General features: G+C 50.9%; 1 protein-coding gene across 2 annotated transcripts in view; it reads left to right on the top strand.

The window, feature by feature from the left end:
• The first annotated feature begins 3262 nt into the window (after window positions 1-3262).
• Window positions 3263-18012, top strand: part of LOC123061286 (condensin complex subunit 2) — a 31588-nt gene continuing 16838 nt past the window's right edge. The window contains exons 1-11 of one of the 2 annotated variants that reach the window (XM_044484339.1): window positions 3263-3645; window positions 3736-3837; window positions 3954-4071; window positions 4727-4797; window positions 4877-4937; window positions 5032-5226; window positions 5314-5591; window positions 6471-6630; window positions 6704-6960; window positions 7039-7069; window positions 7794-7933. In XM_044484339.1, the coding sequence (XP_044340274.1) occupies window positions 3346-3645; window positions 3736-3837; window positions 3954-4071; window positions 4727-4797; window positions 4877-4937; window positions 5032-5226; window positions 5314-5591; window positions 6471-6630; window positions 6704-6960; window positions 7039-7069; window positions 7794-7933 (1713 nt within the window). In that variant the 5' untranslated portion in view covers window positions 3263-3345. The remainder of the gene's footprint in view (window positions 3646-3735; window positions 3838-3953; window positions 4072-4726; window positions 4798-4876; window positions 4938-5031; window positions 5227-5313; window positions 5592-6470; window positions 6631-6703; window positions 6961-7038; window positions 7070-7793; window positions 7934-18012) is intronic. The other variant, XM_044484338.1, reaches the window with a different exon arrangement.

Raw genomic sequence — 18012 nt, 5'->3', positions numbered from 1 at the left:
AGTAGAACCAGTCTCGCGTAAGCGTACGCGTAATGTCGGTCCGGGCCGCTTCATCCAACAATACCGCCGAACCAAAGTATGACATGTTGGTAAGCAGTATGACTTATATCACCCACAACTCACTTGTGTTCTACTCGTACACAACATCAACACATAAAACCTATGCTCTGATACCACTGTTGGGGAACGTAGTAATTTCAAAAAAATTCCTACGCACATGCAAGATCATGGTGATGCATAGCAACGAGAGGGGAGAGTGTTGTCTACGTACCCTCGTAGACCGACAGCGGAAGTGTTATGACAACGCGGTTGATGTAGTCGTACGTCTTCACGGCCCAACCGATCAATCACCGAAACTACGGCACCTCCGAGTTTTAGCACACGTTCAGCTCGATGACGATCCCCGGACTTCGATCCAGCAAAGTGTCAGGGAAGAGTTCTGTCAGCACGACGGCGTGGTGACGATCTTGATGTTCTACCGTCGCAGGGCTTCGCCTAAGCACCGCTACAATATTATCGAGGAGTATGGTGGAAGGGGGCACCGCACACGGCTAAAAAAACGATCACGAGGATCAACTTGTGTGTCTAGAGGTACCCCCCGCCCCCGTATATAAAGGAGCAAGGGGGGTGCGGCTGGCCCTAGGAGGAGGCGCGCCGGAGGAGTCCTACTCCTACCGGGAGTAGGACTCCCCCCTTTCCCTAGTTGGATTAGGACTTGGGGGGAAGGAGGAGAGGGAAGAAAGGAAGGGGGGGGGGCGCCGCCCCCCTCCTTGTTCAATTCGGACTTGGGAGGGGGGAGGGGCACGCGGCAGCCCCTAGGCCTCCTCTCCTCTTTCTCCACTAGGCCCATTAAGGCCCATTAGGTTACCGGGGGGTTCCAATAATCTCCCGGTACTCCCGTAAAATGCCGATTTCACCCGGAACACTTCCGATGTCCAAACATAGGCTTCCAATATATGAATCTTTATGTCTCGACCATTTCGAGACTCCTCGTCATATCCGTGATCACATCCGGGACTCCGAACAAACTTCGGTACATCAAAATATATAAACTCATAATGAAAATGACATCATAACGTTAAGCGTGCGGACCCTACGGGTTCGAGAACAATGTAGACATGACCGAGACACGTCTCCGGTCAATAACCAATAGCGGAACCCGGATGCTCATATTGGCTCCTACATATTCTACGAAGATCTTTATCGGTCAGACCGCATAACAACATACGTTGTTCCCTTTGTCATCGGTATGTTACTTGCCCAAGATTCGATCGTCGGTATCTCAATACCTAGTTCAATCTCGTTACCGGCAAGTCTCTTTACTCGTTTCGTAATACATCATCTCGCAACTAACTCATTAGTTGCAATGCTTGCAAGGCTTATGTGATGTGCATTACCGAGAGGGCCCGGAGATACCTCTCCGACAATCGGAGTGACAAATCCTAATCTCGAAATACGCCAGCCCAACATGTACCTTTGGAGACACCTGTAGAGCTCCTTTATAATCACCCAGTTACGTTGTGACATTTGGTAGCACACAAAATGTTCCTCCGGCAAATGGGAGTTGCATAATCTCATAGTCATAGGAACATGTATAAGTCATGAAGAAAGCAATAGCAACATACTAAACGATCGGGTGCTAAGCTAATGGAATGGGTCATGTCAATCACATCATTCTCCTAATGATGTGATCCCGTTAATCAAATGACAACACATGTCTATGGTTAGGAAACATAACCATATTCGATTAACGAGCTAGTCAAGTAGAGGCACACTAGTGACGTTTAGTTTGTCTATGTATTCACACAAGTATTATGTTTCCGGATAATATGATTCTAGCATGAATAATAAACATTTATCATGATATAAGGAAATAAATAATAACTTTATTATTGCCTCTAGGGCATATTTCCTTCACACACATCTTCTTCCACGCTATCCAATGAACCTTCCTTTCACCATTTATTGCACCCCACCAGAATTTCGAAGAGATCGAAGTCAGGTTCCGACACCTCTTCTTAGAGAGGTGAAAATAACTCATGGTGTAGGTCGGTGTCGCCTGGAGGACAACTTTTACTAACACTTCTCTGGCCGCCTTCGACAACCCTTGTCCCTTCCATTCACTAACTTTACCTTTGGAACATTCAGTAACATGCTTGAAAGTGCCATCCTTGGACCTTCCAACCAGTGTTGGAAGCCCCAAAAATGCTCACTAAGAGCCTCAGACTGAATACCACCCGTCTGCTTCACTTGCTCCTTCATCTCGCTTTGACTCCCCTTCCCAAAAAATATAGATGACTTCTGCAAGTTTACTTTTTGTCCTGAAGCTTTCTCTCTCATATTTGAAAAGTATCTGCTTGAGAGTCTCCATATTTCCCCTTGAACCCTCAAGAAAACACAAGGATGTCGTCTGCAAACAGAAGATGAGTAATATGGGGGCCAATGCTCCCAAACTCGTCTCCTTTAATTTGCTTGTGTTGTTGTGCTTTCTTTAATAGTGCCGAAAAGCCCTCCACACACACAAAAAAGGATAAGGTGACAAGGGATCGCCTTGATTGAGACCACGTGAAGGTGAAAAACTTCTCGAACAACCCACATTAAGCTTAACAGGAAACCTTGCTGACGTAACACATCGCATGATCATAGAGACCCATTGGGGGAGGGGGGCAAAACCAAACCGAACCATCATCTTTTCTAGGAAAATCCACTCCACCCTGTCATATGCCTTCAACATATCAAACTTTGCTGCTCACATACTCTTCTTCTTCCTCCTCGTAGTACGTATTGCATGTACACACTTGTATGCTACCAAGACATTATCCGTGATCAAACATCCCGGGACAAATGCACAAGAAGGAGAAGTCTAAAGGACATCCTCCCTATTCTTATTTCAGAGGAAAAGACATAGTAGATTGAACTGAAAAAGTAGGAGAAAAAAAAAGGCTTGTTGAGGATATAAAATGGCTAAGGGCTTATTTATAAGAGAAAAGTTGAGAATTGGGAGAATATATGTGTTACCGTTGCCACGCACGGGCAGTGTCCTAGTATGCTAAAAAAAGAATACCATGAATTTTAAGGTTCTTATTGGGTTGAAAATTTTGGCCTAAACACATGGGCACGGTAGTACCGAGGAAAAGAAAAGCAGCCCACTGGATCGGAGAGAAAAAAAAAAACTGCCCGTTGGATTCGCGAGTCGCCGATTGCCGCTTCTAGCGGCTCCCGAAAATTTGAAAAAAACCCCGGAGGGATGGCTATGGAGCCTGAAACTCCCAAGCGGTGTGGAGTAACCCCCGCAAATCCCCCGAACCCGATTCCCTTTCCCTCGCCGCCGTCCTTCCCCACGAGATGCCGCCCGCCGAGGACGCCTCCGCTGCCGCCCCCCCGCAGGCGCCGACTCCGCCTCGCGCCCGTGGGATGGCGGTCGGCTCGAGGCTGCTGCTGCAGTCGCCGCCGCCTGCGTTCCCGCTCGGCTCCAACGACGACCAGCTCGAGCGCGCTCGCGCTCGCGCCATGGCCCGCGCCGCCTCCGTCCGTCGACGCTCCCTTGCCGCATCTCTCGCGCCCAAGACCCCGCACCCCAACCTCCTCAACCGGGACGAGGTCATGGACCTATTCCATAACTGCATCAAACTCGCCTCGGAGAACGTACCTGCCTCACCCACCGTCAAAACCCTACATCGCTCCTGGATCTTACTAAGCTTTTTTTCTTCTTCTCTATCCGTGGAAATTTGGCAGAAAATCAACCAGAAGAATACGTGGGAGCTGGGGCTCATCGACCACCTCAGCGAGATCATCCATGCCGGGGAGGAGGAGGACGACGAGACCAACTTCCAGAAAGTGCGCGTGATATGATCTTCCGTTTCCTTTCTTATTTTCAATTTGGGAACAGCTTTGTGTTTCTTTTTCTTATAAAATAATAAGATTGAGGAAACAAATTATGGTTTTGCGACCAGGCTAGCTGCACGCTAGAGGCTGGCGTCAAGATCTATTCTCTGCGTGTGGATTCGGTGCACTCTGAGGCGTACAAGGTGCTCGGTGGTATCAACCGCGCAGGAAGGGGGGAAGAGACTGGTATGTATCCACTTGCGTTGTTAGTATCTTCTAATTGTGCACCAATTTGAATTTATTTATCTCGTTTAAGAGGCTGGTATGTATCACTTGCGTTGTTAGTATCTTCTAATTGTGCACCAATTTGGATTTATTTGTCTTGTTTAAGCGGCTTGGTATAAATTGCAAATACTCTTATAATGCTGGAAACCAACTTTGCAAGCTAAACTCTGAAGTAAGCTGTCATACATGACGTCCGTTTGTGGTTTACTGATAAGATCAGTTTCTAAACTGATGCAAAGGAAAATAAGAACATCTTTTAGGTTTTTAATTTAAAAATATCACCATATCAGGACGACCTTAGCACCTTTTTGTTAAGGTAATAATTACAGTGTAATATTACCATTTCTTTGGGAAACCACTCGGTGCTACATTACCATGTTACACTGGTTTACACGAGTGTGCACTTTGCATGAGGCATCGACCTTCTGAGAATGACGTAGGTCTGGTTTGGTACATCTTTTTTTTATATTGTTATATGACTATTGTTGTGAATTTCCTATCTGTTTACTATTGTCATAAACTTAGCTTTGTGTTCATAGTTGCAAGTTTAATAACCATAGAAAAATATAAGCTACACAACTACATTACAGTGTTTTGATTTGGAAATTGTAACAAGATTTGGGAGAAGGTGGCGATGCAGAGCCTGCACAAGAAGAAGGCGTCAACAAAAAGGATGATGATAGGAGGGTACATTTCTTTAATACGATTTTTCACTACCTGTACTTCACTTGTTCTTTATCTTTCCAATGCTGTTTCGGCTATGCAGATTTCACCTGCTTCGACGCTGGAGTCCTCGTTTGAGGCTCTTAATGTGAAGAAGTTTGATGGTATGTTTCAAGCCTTTTCTCATTGTGCTTCTGTGGAATTTATTAATTCTATAATGTGGCTGAAACTACAAGGTCATTTTATTTGCAATTATAGCTGCCTTCACGGTGGATCCTCTATACCATCAGACCACTGCTCAGTTTGATGAAGGTGGAGCAAAGGGGCTCTTATTGTATAATCTTGGAGTATATGGCAGTTGTTGTGTGCTTTTTGATTCGTTTGAAGCGCCAGACAAATGCATCTTATCTGATCCTGAGAAGGCTGAGGTGATTGATCTTTCATTTGCTAAAGGTAATATCAGTTTGTCGCTCTGCTGTGTATGCTCTTTACATGTTGCTTCCAATGGGATTTCAGTGAGTCGCTACTACTCTTTGACAGAACAAATTGAGCAAATGATAGTTCACATGCCTCTATCCAATGACATCTCTCCTACCTTGAGGGATATCGTGGCTCAGTTTGATGAAGAGAATAAAAGGCCATCACATGATGCATCTTCCGGGCAAATGCTGGTGATGGAAGATCAGGTGGTTGACAGTAATGATGACAGCATGCCACCTGATTGTGGAACTTGGGATTTTGGTGGTTGTGATGATCAGGACAGTGCATATGATGAAAACTGCAACCCAATGAATTTCAACTCAACAAACTATGAAGAGGTACTTGTAAACTAGACAAAATTGAGACATGGTCCTTCAGAAAATAGTTACTACCTGGTTAGGGATCTATCTGTTATGTACTTATCCATGCACTCCCTCCATTCCACAATAGAAATCCTCTTAGCCTCTCGAACTTTCCTCAGAAATACTGGTCTTTCTAAACTATGATGAAAACTGCAACCCAATGAATTTCAACTCAACAAAGTATGAAGAGGTACTTGTAAACTAGACAAAATTGAGACATGGTCCTTCAGAAAAATAGTTACTACCTGGTTAGGGATCTATCTGTTATGTACTTATCCATGCACTCCCTCCATTCCACAATAGAAATCCTCTTAGCCTCTCGAACTTTCCTCAGAATACTGGTCTTTCTAAACTTCCAACACAACTTTAGTGACGGTGTTCCAGTTTATCGCTTCATCAATGCCATCAAGAAAAGAGTTAATTAATCCTTCTTGACTTCTTGTGCTTCCGTGCCTTGCTTTTAGGAAGAAAAAGAGGCAATTTAATTCCTTGGTGATAAAAATGATAAAGGCATGAAAATAACTGAAGGGTAACATGGACATCTCACTCACACTCTTAACTCCAATGTCCAACTCCCAAACGATATCTTTTGAAACGAGGGAGTATTTGAAGGCATATGAGGAAAAGTCAATTAGTCATAGGGTAGAATTATTGATTTACATTTTGTATCTTGTACCTCAAGCATTTCTTTTGTTGTTATAATCTGCTGCCTACAACTGAGTATTGCTATTTCTCTTCTATTAGAACAATACCCACATCCAAGGTAGTACAAAAGAACAGTTATAGTTTGTTACAGGTTCAAAGTTCCAAACCTGATTCTACAAATTTGTTGTCTTGATGTGTATTGGTATACAGGGAACCGATGACTATGAGTACACTTTCCAGGGTCCAGACGGTCCTGATGTGGATGAAAGGCTCGAGAAAATTGCAGATTTGTTGTCACTCGGTGCGGGATTCTCTTCCAAAACAAATGCTTGGGCTGGACCCGAGCATTGGAAATATCGAAAACTTAGAGGTAAACCCTGGCCAGTCCTATTTTGATTCCATTTCAAACTAGCTTATTTAATACTGAGTTTACCATTGTCTAGATCTGGAGCCTGCCCAAACTTCTTCTGGTGATTTGGAAGTAGCAAAAAAGTCAAAGAAGAAGAAAGGCAAACAGGAGCCTGATATTGATTTCACCAAAGCATTGGAACATGAGAAGGCAAATGTTTTTGCACCTCCCAAGAACCCAAAATCATTGTTGCTGCCTGCAAATAAGGGTAGCTGCAACAATAAACTTCCAGAGGATTGTCATTACCAACCCGAAAGCCTTGTTAAATTATTTCTTCTTCCAGATATTTTGGTAATGCTTACTTTCATGAAAATTATTCTTGATACGGGCCTAGGATCGGCTGTAATAACTGTGCGCCTTTTTTTGCAGTGTCTGGCTCAGAGAAGAAGAAAACCACTTGGTAAGTTTTGTTACATTCTCGCATTCTTATTTGAATTGAAGATTTCCTCTACCTGCTTAACACTCTATTGTACTTCTTTCTGGACCTGCAAAAATGGAAGCTTGAAAACAATAGGTTTACTTTTTTTCTTTCTATTTATACTATATGTGTCTTTACAAGTTAAAATTGTTGTTCCTCGCGTATCATATTGCATCATTGTACTTCTTTCTGGACTTGCTGGTTTTGATTAAAGACTTTATTGCTCTATTTACACAATCCGGGAAAGATTTAATCTGTTATGAACATTGATGTTGGGTAGCATTCCGTTAGCAGTATGTCTCAGCTTACAGTTGATTTTTGTAATCTAAAAAAATGGTAGCCCGGTGCACGTATCTCCTGCTTGCGCAGGGTCCGGGGAAGGGTCCGACCACTTTGTCTTTTGTACGCAGCCTTTCCCTGCATTTCTGGAAGAGGCTATTTCCAGCAAATTATTTTATAATCTGCTGCAGAAAAATAGCCTCAAAAGTTAAAAAAAATTGTCAAGAAAATGATAATTTTGATAAAATCTGGCTAGATGATCCCATTTATCAGAATCCGCCGCAATGCGAAACGAAGCCTGCAGCTCATACTAGGTTATGCCTTCATGAGTACTATTTGCCTATATTTCTGTTGATGTGATTTTGTTATTTTTTCTGACATCACTTATCTGGCACAATGGTCCACGGTGCCTTTGACCTCCTTATAGATGATTCAAGGGACAACAGCGATGACTTTATGCCATCCAGACCTTGGGACAATGATGACCTGGGCAATGATCATGTTGATGAAGGGGATGCGGCTAGTGATGTGGAAGAGCCAGTAAATCTTATTGCCAAACCAAGACAGGTACATCCCTTCTGCTTTCAAGACATTCATCTCTATGTACTTATATTTGGACGTTGTCCTGTATGTTTATCTTTCTGTGTCCATCTGAATGTCGATGGCCAGAAAAATCATCAAATGAACAATATTGCAGGCTTAAATGGCAGATAGTGGTTTAATCTCCACCGAGCAATTACTATCACCGGCTGTATTTAGTGCTCGTGATTGTCTTTGCCATATTATGTTACAAGTTTACAGTAATATACTGATCCAAGGTCAAGACATGTATAGCAAACAATATTGAAATAAGCAGTTGGAAATTTGCTACATGGCTCCAAGTCAGGCAGTGGGTTGTATGCACTAAGGCGCTGATGTGGACTTGTGCACCAAGTTCTATAGTTTACCATATAATGGTATGCAAACCTCTGAAATGACTTGACAACATTCAGACAACATGCATGTAAACATGCCATACAATTTCAGGTCAAAATTTTACCCACACATCAAAGACCAAAAGGGACAAATTCAGCAGTGAATATTTCCAAATCTGAAATGAAACAATGTTCTGGTGCTATCTAGTACTCCCCACTTCCCAAAATCTTCGGCACATAAACTTCTCTAAAAAAGCCGAAAATGTAAGGCAGATTTGGAACTCTACCTTCTGCCTCCCAACACACGGTATTCTCTCCCGTACAGTAAAGCCAGATTTGGATCTCTACGTTGCGGTTAGACAGAGCCCACCTTGTCTAGCTCTTCCCGTGCAATTTCTCCTCTAGAGCCACCCTGTTTGCTATTTTCATGGACCGGACAACCACGTTTGTTACAGGATATCGTCTATAACTGTGCGGTTCAGCAATGACCATCTGCATGCTAATTTTTCTGCCAAAAGTTTACGCGCCATAGATAATCATAAGGAGGGAGTACTATGCTTAGTCAATTTTTTTCTTTATTGTTTCGTAGTGAGAGGATTGAATTTGGATCTGATTTTTCATTTCATGGTAGATGCATGTAGGAAAAAAATAGATGTTTTCCTTAACTTTTTGAATGTTGAACTAAAGGTGTGGTGCGCTGAGCCGCTGATTGCACCTAAAATCCTCAGTGCTCTCAAGTCTCTCAAAGGATCTGATAGGATCTGAGATCCTACCGGGTCTAGCTCGTAGGTTGTAGGGGTGGAAGGGGGATTGGCGAGGAGGAAGGCGAGGTCGCCGGCGCTGGGGTGCCGTCGTCACGTGTACGAGAGAGAGAGGAGAGCAGGGTGCGGCGGCTAGGGTTAGGTCTCCCGGCTCCCTTCGGGAAGCCGAGCAAATATGATTGCTTCTCCTTAATCTCAAAACGGGTCCTTACATGAGTTTATATAATCTCCAAATATGATAACTGGGCTAAGCCCCTAATAACGATAAGATAACTGGGCCAGACCCCTAACAGCTGTAGTATATGCCGGTCATAACATTGTTATGCCTAGACTAATCTCATGCATGCAACGTGGTAGCTTTGTTTTCTGTTTAAAATAATGTGTGCATGCGGGATGATGTGACCCGGGCATGCACATAGCTAGGTTGTGGATCAAGTGCTGTAGTACGCACTGACCACGTCTTCCTTTCTTTGTTTCTCCTCCTGGTGGGTGCATGCGCTGTAAGTCGTGGTCGTGGGATGGCGCGGCCATCGCGGATCATGGCGCGCCCGCCAGGAGGTAGCTAGTTCGTTGTAACAGATAAAGAGAAGAGAATGGAAAACAGAAAAGCTGCGCAGTTGGTGGCAGCACAAAAAACACTCCCTCTCCAGTTCGTGTTCATCGCTCCCTCTCTTTGATCTTCGTTTGATCGCTCGCCTTGACAACGACAATTGGCATCAGAGCTACGTGGTTTTCGATCCACTCTTTGGTCGCCGGCGGTGTTCGATCCGCGCGTACCATGTTTGGCGACGAGTCGGATAGGAAGAGCAAGAGCGGCACTCAGTCGCCGCCGAAGACGCTTTCATCCAAGGCGCCGCTCGCGCGCTTCACCGGCAGCGGCGAGTATCGCGTGGTGGAGCGCGTCGTGCGAGAGGAGTCGGGGGTGTCCATGATGCTCACTCGCACGAACTACCAGGAGTGGGCGCTTGTGATGCAAGTCAAGTTGCAAGTCGCCCGCGTCTGGACTGCGGTGACTGACGCCGCCGCCGACGAAAACGACGACCGGCGAGCGCTGCAGATTATCCTCACCAAAGGACACATCGAAGACGGCGTGGGAGACCATCAAGACCACGCGGATGGGCAGCGAGCACCCGCGCGAGGCCAAGGCGCAGGTGCGCCGGCGGGAGTTCGAGGACCTCTGTTTCAAGGACGGGGAGTCCATCGAGGACTTCGGGCTGTGGCTCTCCGCCCTCGTCGTTGATCTGGAGCTGTATGGCGACCCCGTCACCGAGCACAAGGCGGTCCAGAAGTTCCTCCGCGTGGTGCCACGGCGGTATCGCCCGATGGCCATGGCGATCGAGTCTTTGATCGATCTAAAGACCATGTCCATTGAAGAACTCGTCGGATGCCTCTCTGCCTGCAAGGATCACTACGACCTCGACGACGGCGCGCAATCCACCGGACGCCTTCTGCTCACTCATGAGGAGTGGCTGGCCTGAGAGAAGCTGGCGGCGGTGGCGGTTCATCGTCCGGTAGCGCCGGCGGTAAGAACAAGTCGCCAGGCAAGCCCAAACCTCACGGCTGCGGCGGTGGCAGACCTGTGCCGGGCAGTGGCGGCGCGGGAGGATCCGGCGGCTCTGGCGGGAAGAAGAAAGGCAAGTGCCATTACTGCAACAAGCCGGGCCACTGGAAAAGGGAATGCCGCACCCGGATCAAGGACGAGGATGAGAAAGGCAAGCAGGGCCAAGCACATCTTGTCCGTGACGGCGACGAGCACCATGAGGGTCTCATGATGGCCACGGTCACCAAAGAGCTCGCCGCCGGGGGTGTGGTACTTCGATACAGGCGCAACCAGTCACATGACGTGCCAGCGTGGGATGTTTACTACTATTGATGAGTCAGTACAAGGCAGTGTGAAGTTTGGAGATGGCTCTCATGTTGCGATCCGAGGCAGGGGTTCAGTCATTTTCAAAGGACAAAGTGGTAATCAGCGTGCATTGTCAGAGGTATATTTCATTCCAAGTCTCAACAGCAACATAATTTCCGTGGGTCAGTTGGATGAAGGGGGATGCAAGATAGAGATACATGAGGGTCTGATGACGATCTACGACCCTGGACGGCGCATGATGGCTCGTGTCCGGCGCTCCCGCAGCCGCCTATACACCGCAGCCCTCACCATTGATGCTCCAATCTGCCTTCTAACGAAGAGCGACGATGAGACCTGGCGTTGGCTTGCTGGGATGGGACATCTCCACTTCAGAGCATTGCGTACTATGGCCTCCGAGTGCATGGTGTGTGGCATGCCGCAGATCGATCGTGTCGACGAGTACTGCGACGGATGTGCCCTCGGCAAGCAGCACCGAGCTCCATTCCCGCAGGTAGCGGCGTACAGAGTTGAGCATGGCTTGGTGCTTGTACACACTGATTTGTGTGGACCGATCAGTCCAGCTACTCTTGGAGGTAACAAGTACTTTTTGCTTGTTGTTGATGACTACAACCGATACATGTGGTTAGCTGTGCTGAAATCCAAAGATGAGGCCTTCAGTTCTTTCAAGAAAATTCAGACTTTGGCTGAAACTGAAGGAGATGCAGGCTGCGTGCGTTCCGGTCTGACAGGGGCGGCGAGTTTAACTTCGGTTACTTCATGGATTACTGCAGCGAGCATGGAATCAAACAGTACACGACCGCGCCGTATTCGCCACAACAAAATGGCGTGGTTGAGCAGCGTAATCAGACTGTCGTCGAGATGGTGCGGTGTTTATTGAAGAGCATGGGCATGCCCGCTGTCTTCTGGGGGGAGGCTGTCAGAACAACGGTCTACATCCTCAACCGTTCCCCGACGCGCAGCCTCGACAGTGCTACCCCTTACGAGGCGTGACACGGCCGTAAAACCGAATGTGCAGCACTTGCGCACTTTCGGTCGCACGGTTCACATGAAGAAGCTAGGTTCGGGAGTAACCAAGCTTTCGGATCGATCAACACAGATGGTCTTCATCGGCTATGACGAGGGGTCAAAGTGCTATCGGGTGTATGATCCAGTGGGCAAGAAACTTTAGGTAACACGTGATGCTTTGTTTGAAGAAAGCAGGCCATGGACTTGGAGCACCCGGGGCACGTGGTCACCACGGCGCCGGCAACATTTACCGTGGTTTACACCATGGACGATGCTGTCCAGGAGATCGACAGTGGGTCGACCACGCCGTTGGTCACCCCTCGGAGCGCGACGACACCCTCTACACCAGCCTTGGGGACGCCGCAATCGCCTGCAGTTGCCACGCCGGTGGTGGACGCGCCCGAGTCGTCGCAGTCCGAGCCAGTGACACCCACGGACTCGCCGAGGGCTAGCGGGGACACGCCTCCGTCACATGACTCCAGGCACGATGTGCCAACGGGGTAGCCAGTTCACTATCGGAGCTTCATGAGCGTGCTGGAGGAGACCGAGGATCAGGCGGTGCGCGAGCAGTTCGAGCGGTGCCTGCTCGTGCGCTGTCTGTTCAGCGCCGAGGAGCCGCGTGGCATGGACGAGGCGCTCGCAAGCAAGGTGTGGAAGGGCACCATGGACGTCGAGATGCAGTCCATCATCGACAACAAGACATGGGAGCTCGCTCAGCTCCCAGTTGAACACAAAGCGATCGGTCTGAAATGGGTATATTGCGTCAAGCGTGATCCGGCGGCCAACATCGTCAAGCATAAGGCTCGCCTCGTCGCCAACGGATATGTCCAGCGCCAGGGGGTGGATTTTGAGGAGGTCTTCGCTCCAGTAGCTCGCATGGAGACAGTACGGCTGCTGCTAGCTCTTGCTGCACACTCTGGCTGGGAGGTCCATCACATGGACGTGAAATCTGCTTTTCTGAATGGTGATCTTACTGAAGAGGTGTATGTCGCTCAGCCGCCGGGGTACGAGGTCGCCGACAAGGAGGAAAGTGTACTGCACCTCCGCAAGGCGCTGTACGGACTGCATCAGGCCCTGCGCGCTTGGTACGCGAAGTTGGACGAGTCGCTGGCTGCTCTCGGCTTCACGCGCAGTCCATTGGAGCATGCCGTCTATCGACGCAGGGACGCGCACTCGTATTTGTTGGTGGGGGTGTATGTGGACGGTTTGATCATCACAGGCACAAGTGCAGCAGACATAGTTTCCTTCAAGGAGCAGATGCTACAACTCTTTAAGATGAGCGACCTTGGGCAGCTAAGTTACTATTTGGGCATAGAAGTGCAACAAGGAAGCAGCGACATGAGCTATGCTGGCAAGGTGTTGGAAATGGCAAACATGAGCGGCTGCAACAACTGCCACACGCCAATGGACTGTGGCCTCAAGCTGAAGAAAGAAGATGGTGAGGAGCCCTTCGAGGCCACATTGTACCGCATGGTGATCGGGAGCCTGCGCTACCTGGCGAACACGCGACCAGACATCGCGCACTCAGTCGGCATCGTTAGCCGGTTCATGGAGAAGCCTAGCACATAGCACTGGGCAGCGGTCAAGCAAATCCTAAGGTTCATGGAGAATCCTAAGGTACATCAAGGGCTACAAGAGAGGCTAGGGTAATGCTGACTTGCTCGGGTTCAGCGACAGCGACCACGCCGGCGACACCGGTGATCGCAAGAGCACCTCCGGGCATGTCTTCTACTTGGGTAAGAATCTAATCACCTGGAGCTCTCAAAAGCAAAAGATAGTCGCTCTTTCCTCTTGTGAGGCGGAGTATGTGGCCATGGCAGCTACAACATGCCAAGGTGTGTGGCTGAGCCGGCTGTTGGAGAGTATGACAGGAACTGCACCAGCAAAATTCAGATTGTTGGTGGACAACAAGTCAGCTATAGCCTTGAGCAAGAATCCTGCCCATCATGATCGAAGTAAACACATAGATGTGAAGTTTCATTTTGTCAGAGATTGCATGGACAAAGGGGAAGTGGAGATCAATCATGTGGGGACGCAAGACCAACTGGCTGATGCACTCACAAAGGCACTCGGGCGGGTTCATTTCATCGAGATGAGACAGAGGCTTGGAGTGATTGGCTTGGTGCAGTTAGATTAGGGAGGTGAAATGTTATGCCTAGACTAATCTCATGCATGAAACATGTAGCTTGTTTTCTGTTTAAAATAATGTGTGCTTGCGGGATGATGTGACCCGGGCATGCACGTAGGTAGGTTGTGGATCAAGTGCTGTAGTACGCACTGGCCACATCTTCCTTTCTTTGTTTCTCCTCTTGGTGGGCGCATCATTGTGAGTCGTGGTCGTGGGATGGCGCGGCCATCGCGGATCATGGCGCGCCCGTTGGGAGGTAGCTAGTTCGTTGTAACAGATAAAGAGAAGAGAATGGAAAACAGAAAAGCTGCGCAGTTGGTGGCAGCACAAAAAACACTCCCTCTCCAGTTCGTGTTCATTGCTCCCTCTCTCTGATCTTCGTTCGATCGCTCGCCCTGACAATGACAAACATCTCTCCCCGCCTGCACAAATAGCTCGTCCTCGAGCTGGAAGGAAGCGCTTGCGGAACTCCTTGAGGTGATCAACGGGCGCCAAACACCTCCGCGTCAGCTGGGGCGGGCAGGTCGCCGAGCCCGGCGGCGGTGTTGTCCTTCTCAATGTAGTCCACAGTCTCCAGGTAGAAGAGTCGCGGGCAAGCGTGGCCGGGCACGTAGGGCTCGTCGCAGTTGAAGCACAACCCTTGGCGGCGACGCTCGAGTTGCTCGGCTGGGGTGAGCCGGCGGAATGGGCGCGGCGCGGTCGCGGCGAGGGGCGCTGCGGAAGCCTGAGCAGGCCGACCTGCGCGGAATTTCCGGCCAGGGTGGCGGCCTAGAACGCGCGGGCGTAGTACATAGCCGTCTGGACTAGCGGCCCGGGACGGTGACGCCTGCTGGATGGCCACCGCGCGGCGCTAGAACGCGCGGGCGTAGTACATAGCCGTCTGGAGGTCCTGTGGCCCGCGCATCTCCACGTCCACGCGGATGTGGTCCGGTAGGTCGCCGATGAAGAGCTCAGCCCCCTGACGAGCCGAAAGTCTTGCACTGTGGTGAGGAAAGGAAGGCGCCCAAGCTCCGCCAGACGGCTCCCGCGTATAGGCGGACCGAAGCGCAAGAGGCATAAATCGCGGAAACGCTCCCATGGAGGCATGCCGCCCTCGTCCTGTTCGAGGGTGTAATACCACGTCTGGGCGGCGCCTCGTAGATGATAGGAGGCGATCCATGTGTGGTCGGACGCGAGCATGCGTTGCCCCCTGAAAAATTGGTCGCATTGGTTGAGCCAATTCAGGGGGTCGACGATGCTGTCGTAGGTTGCGAACTCCAGCTTGGAGAATCTCGATGGTGGCTGGGCGTGGACGACGGGCGGATATGTGTCATCCGCGCGGAACAGTGAGGGCGACGACGCCGAGTGTGTGGGCTGCAGAGTACCGCCATGGAAAAGGGCCTGTCCACACCAGTGTAGGGACCCGCGACACCCGAGGACCCGCCGAACTGCATGGGCGGGGGCGGCGCCGGCGGTGACAGCACGTGCGGCTGTCCTGAGGCCATCGTGTAGACCGGCTCGATGGACCCGGCGAGCCATGCCGGTAGCGGAGATGGCGACGGGGGGAAACAAACCTGGTGGATGGGCACCCCGGGCGCGCCGTTGACGGAAGGCCCGCCGGTGGTGATGGCGGCGGCTGCTGCTGCAACGACATGATGGATGCGACGGAGGTCACCGGTGGTGGCGGCTGCCACGGGAGCTGCTGCGGCCCCGTGATGGTGGTGACGGGGGCGGGCGGCTGCAGCCCATAGTGCCCCGCGAGGAAGGTGCGGATGCCCTGGACCGCCTGAGTCAGGTCCTGGAGCGCCGCCGTCATCTCCTTCGGCGTGAGCACGGCGGTGGCGGGCGCGGGTGGCGTCTAGGCGGCGAAGGAGACCGGCCCAGTTAGGGGCGGCGTGCTGGCTGCGGCGGTCATCGGCGACGAAGAGACGATCGGCAGCTGGAGGGAGGGGGTGGGCGGTGGCGCGGACATGATCGAGCCTGAGACACTTGATACCGGATTGATAGGATCTAAGATCCTACCAGGTCTAGCTCCTCGTAGGTTGTAGGGGTGGAAGGGGGCTTGGCGAGGAGGAAGGCGAGGTCGCTGGCGCTGGGGTGCCGTCATCACGTGTGCGAGAGAGAGGGAGAGCAGGGTGCGGTGGCTAGGGTTAGGTCTCCCGGCTCCCTTCAGGAAGCCGAGCAAATATGATTGCTTCTCCTTAATCTCAAAACGGGTCCTTACATGAGTTTATATAATCTCCAAATATTTTTTCGAGAAAACGCAAGAGAGTTTGCGTTTCATTGCATTGAACAGGAAGACATCGGGGGTACAACCTCCAGGAAGGAGGGACACACACACACGACCGTCCTCACCAAGCGACTACAACTAGGTAAGGAGGTGCCCTCAACTACAATACACAACGACATTAGGCCTCGCCCAACCAGACCTCCAGCCAAAGATGGCGATGTGCCGAGACTCGGAGCAACTGGGCAGCATCACCGCCATTGCTAGACACCACTAGGGGCGATTGCAGCTCCAGGACTGCCCAGGCCAACGTACCACACACCCATGTGCCTAGGAGTCGGCAGGTGAAAGGCAGGGCCCGACAGGAACTGGCATAACATTCGTTGGGGGAGCGCTGGCGCTGGCATACGTTGCGACCTGCTCCCTGTGCAGCCGTCGACACCAGAGCGATGCATCACCAGCCACCATCTGCCGCATCAAACTCCACATGCAGCCAAAGCAGCGCCATCAAGAGGGTAACGGCGTTGAGACGCCGCCGCTGCCCGGTCCGGGAGGCCGGAACTAGGATTTGTCCCGGTGCTCTAGGAGGAGGTCCGGTCAGGGTCATGCCAACGCCTCCAAGGAGGTGACGGCACCCTCAGGCGTCGCTGTTGACAGCGCAGGCCATCGCTGTGCGGGGATTTTGCCCCGACCCATGAGCAAGGACCTCAGATGCAGATTCAGACTGGACATGGCAGAGAACGCCGGAGAAGACAGACACACATGGAGGAGGGAAGCCTAGGAACATCGACAGTCGCAGAAGTGGGCACCGGCTAGCGCAGCGCCAGCAGGCCGGCCACCGCCGGGAGCGCGTTCAGCAGGCGACAACAGTCACCTGCACCGCGCCGTCGCTGCGCCTGCTCGCAGCCTCCGCCACCAGGATTCGCCGGGGCACATCATCGCAGCAACTGTCAGGGTTGTCGCGCGCGTGCTCACCAACCCAACGGCGACCACTGGCGGCGGCTGGGAGGGGAGGGAGAAGGGTGGGCAGGGGCAGAGTGGTTGACGCGGGCCAGGGCGGGCCCGCGCGGCCTAGATCTGGGCACCTGCAGCTTTGCCGCTCGCTGCAGCGGCCAGCCGTCGCCAGGCAGCTCCACTGTGCGCGCGCACCGCGCCATCTTGACCTCCCCTGCACGCAGACCGCCGTCCGCCGCGCCACCGCACGCTCCAGCGCGCCCAACACCTGCGCGCGAGCACGCGAACAAGGGCCCCGCCGCCGCCGTCCACCGGCGTGGGCTTCGCCCGCCGGCATCCTCCGGCGGCGGCGAGGGGAGGGAGGGGGCTTGGGTGGCGGCTAGGGTTTCGCCACCCGAGTCTCCCCTGGGAGCGACGCGGGGGCTTGGGGAGGGCATAATCTCCAAATATGATAACTGGGCTAAGCCCCTAATAACGATAAGATAACCGGGCCAGGCCTCTAACTGCCTGGCTGTAGTATATGCCGGTCATAACATGATCTAAGCACAATCTTAGATGTTTTTACACGAAAGGCTTATATAAAGCCCCAAACAGCCGGCACCCGACCATACAAACACCGCACTGAGTTCGTCAGTATAACAATTACAGCCCAAAACAAATCAAACAATAAAAGAAATATCAAATGTCTGATACGGCGACAACTTAGCACTCGGCACGAGCTAGGATTGACCCTTAGCCACCCTAATTGTAGAGTGAAGAGCTCTGATTACTGCCATCGGTGCTCCCAATGGTGCTCTGCCTTCTTTGCCAA

Source organism: Triticum aestivum, chromosome 3A (genome assembly GCF_018294505.1).
Source record: "Triticum aestivum cultivar Chinese Spring chromosome 3A, IWGSC CS RefSeq v2.1, whole genome shotgun sequence".
NCBI lineage: Eukaryota > Viridiplantae > Streptophyta > Magnoliopsida > Poales > Poaceae > Triticum > Triticum aestivum.
This window is presented reverse-complemented; position numbering and strand designations above follow the sequence as displayed.